General features: G+C 67.7%; 1 protein-coding gene across 1 annotated transcript in view; it reads right to left on the bottom strand.

Annotated features, from left to right (window-relative positions):
- Positions 1 to 327, bottom strand: part of ATP6V1B1 (ATPase H+ transporting V1 subunit B1) — a 26,593-nt gene extending 26,266 nt beyond the window's left edge. The window contains exon 1 of the mRNA XM_032441586.1: positions 252 to 327. Within this exon, the coding sequence (XP_032297477.1) occupies positions 252 to 327 (76 nt within the window). The remainder of the gene's footprint in view (positions 1 to 251) is intronic.
- Between the last annotated feature and the right edge of the window lie 993 nt (positions 328 to 1,320).

Genomic DNA, 1,320 nt, shown 5'->3' with positions numbered 1-1,320 from the left:
GGGTCACTATGGGGCCGCTATGGGGCCGTGGTTCTCTATGGGGCCGCTACCCATCACCGCCTCGCTCCGGTCGGAGCCGCCCCGCCCCCCCCGTGTCCTTTGTCCCCCCCGTGTCCCTATAGGTCACCCCATAGGTCACCCCTATAGATCACCCTATAAGTCACCCTATAAGTCACCCCTATGTCACCCTATAGGTCAAAGCGCCGCTCGCAGCGCCCCCTGGTGGCGGTTCGTGGTACTGCAGCACTCACTGAGCCGCGGGGCGCTGCCGTAATCGCGGCTGACGGCGAGAGAGTGAACGCGGGCGGCCTCCGACTCCGTGTACATCGCTACGGGTCGGATCGGTTCGGATCGGTTCGGATCGGTTCGGATCGGATCGGATCGACTCAGCAGGGCTCCGCTCGGCTCGGCTCGGTTCGGCTCGGTCCGGCTCGGCTCGGTTCGGCTGAGCGAGACTCGGCTCCACTCGGCTCCGCTCGGCTCGGTTCGGCTGAGCGGGGTTCGGCTCCGCTCCGTTCGGCTCGGCTGCACTCGGCTCGGTTCGGTTCGGCTCAGCTGAGCGGGGCTCGGCTCGGCTCGGTCCGACTCCGCACGGCTCGGCTCTGCTCAGCTGAGCAAGGCTCGGTTCGGTTCAGCTCGGCTCGGTTCGGCTCCGCTCGGTTCGGTTCGGCTGAGCAGGGCTCGGCTCAACTCGGTCCGACTCTTCACAGCTCGGTTCGGCTCGGCTCGGTCCGACTCCGCACGGCTCGGTTCGGCTGAGCGGGGCTCGGTTCCGCTCGATTCGGGTCAGCTGAGCAAGGCTCGGTTCGGTTCAGCTCAGCTCGGTCCGACTCTTCACAGCTCGGCTCGGCTCGGTCCGACACCGCACAGCTCGGCTCGGTTCGGCTGAGCAGGGTTCGGCTCGGCTCGGTCCGACACCGCCCAGCAGTTCCGTGCTCGGCTCGTTCGGTCCCAGCCCGGTTCGGTTGTGCTGCTCCGTTCCGTGCTCGGCTCGTTCGGTCCCAGCCCGGTTCTGCCGCTCTGTCTCCGTTCTGCTCCGCCCCGTTCGGTTCCGCTCGGCTGGTTCCGGTCTCTCCCGCTCGGACCCGCTCGGTCCGGTTCGGCCCCGCCCGGCCCGTGTTGGCTGTAAACAGCGCGGGGGGGCGGGGCAGGAATGAATGGGGCGGGGATGGGACCCCCCCACTGGACCTCAGTGAGCCCTATTGGACCCCATTGACCCCCCCCAATAAAGGGCTCATTGGGACCCCCCGATTGTACCCCATTGACCCCCCCCCATTGAAGGGCTCATTGACCCCCATTGGACCCCACTGACCCCCATTG

This window comes from Coturnix japonica (genome assembly GCF_001577835.2).
Source record: "Coturnix japonica isolate 7356 chromosome 4 unlocalized genomic scaffold, Coturnix japonica 2.1 chr4random350, whole genome shotgun sequence".
Classification (NCBI taxonomy): Eukaryota; Metazoa; Chordata; class Aves; order Galliformes; family Phasianidae; genus Coturnix; species Coturnix japonica.
This window is presented reverse-complemented; position numbering and strand designations above follow the sequence as displayed.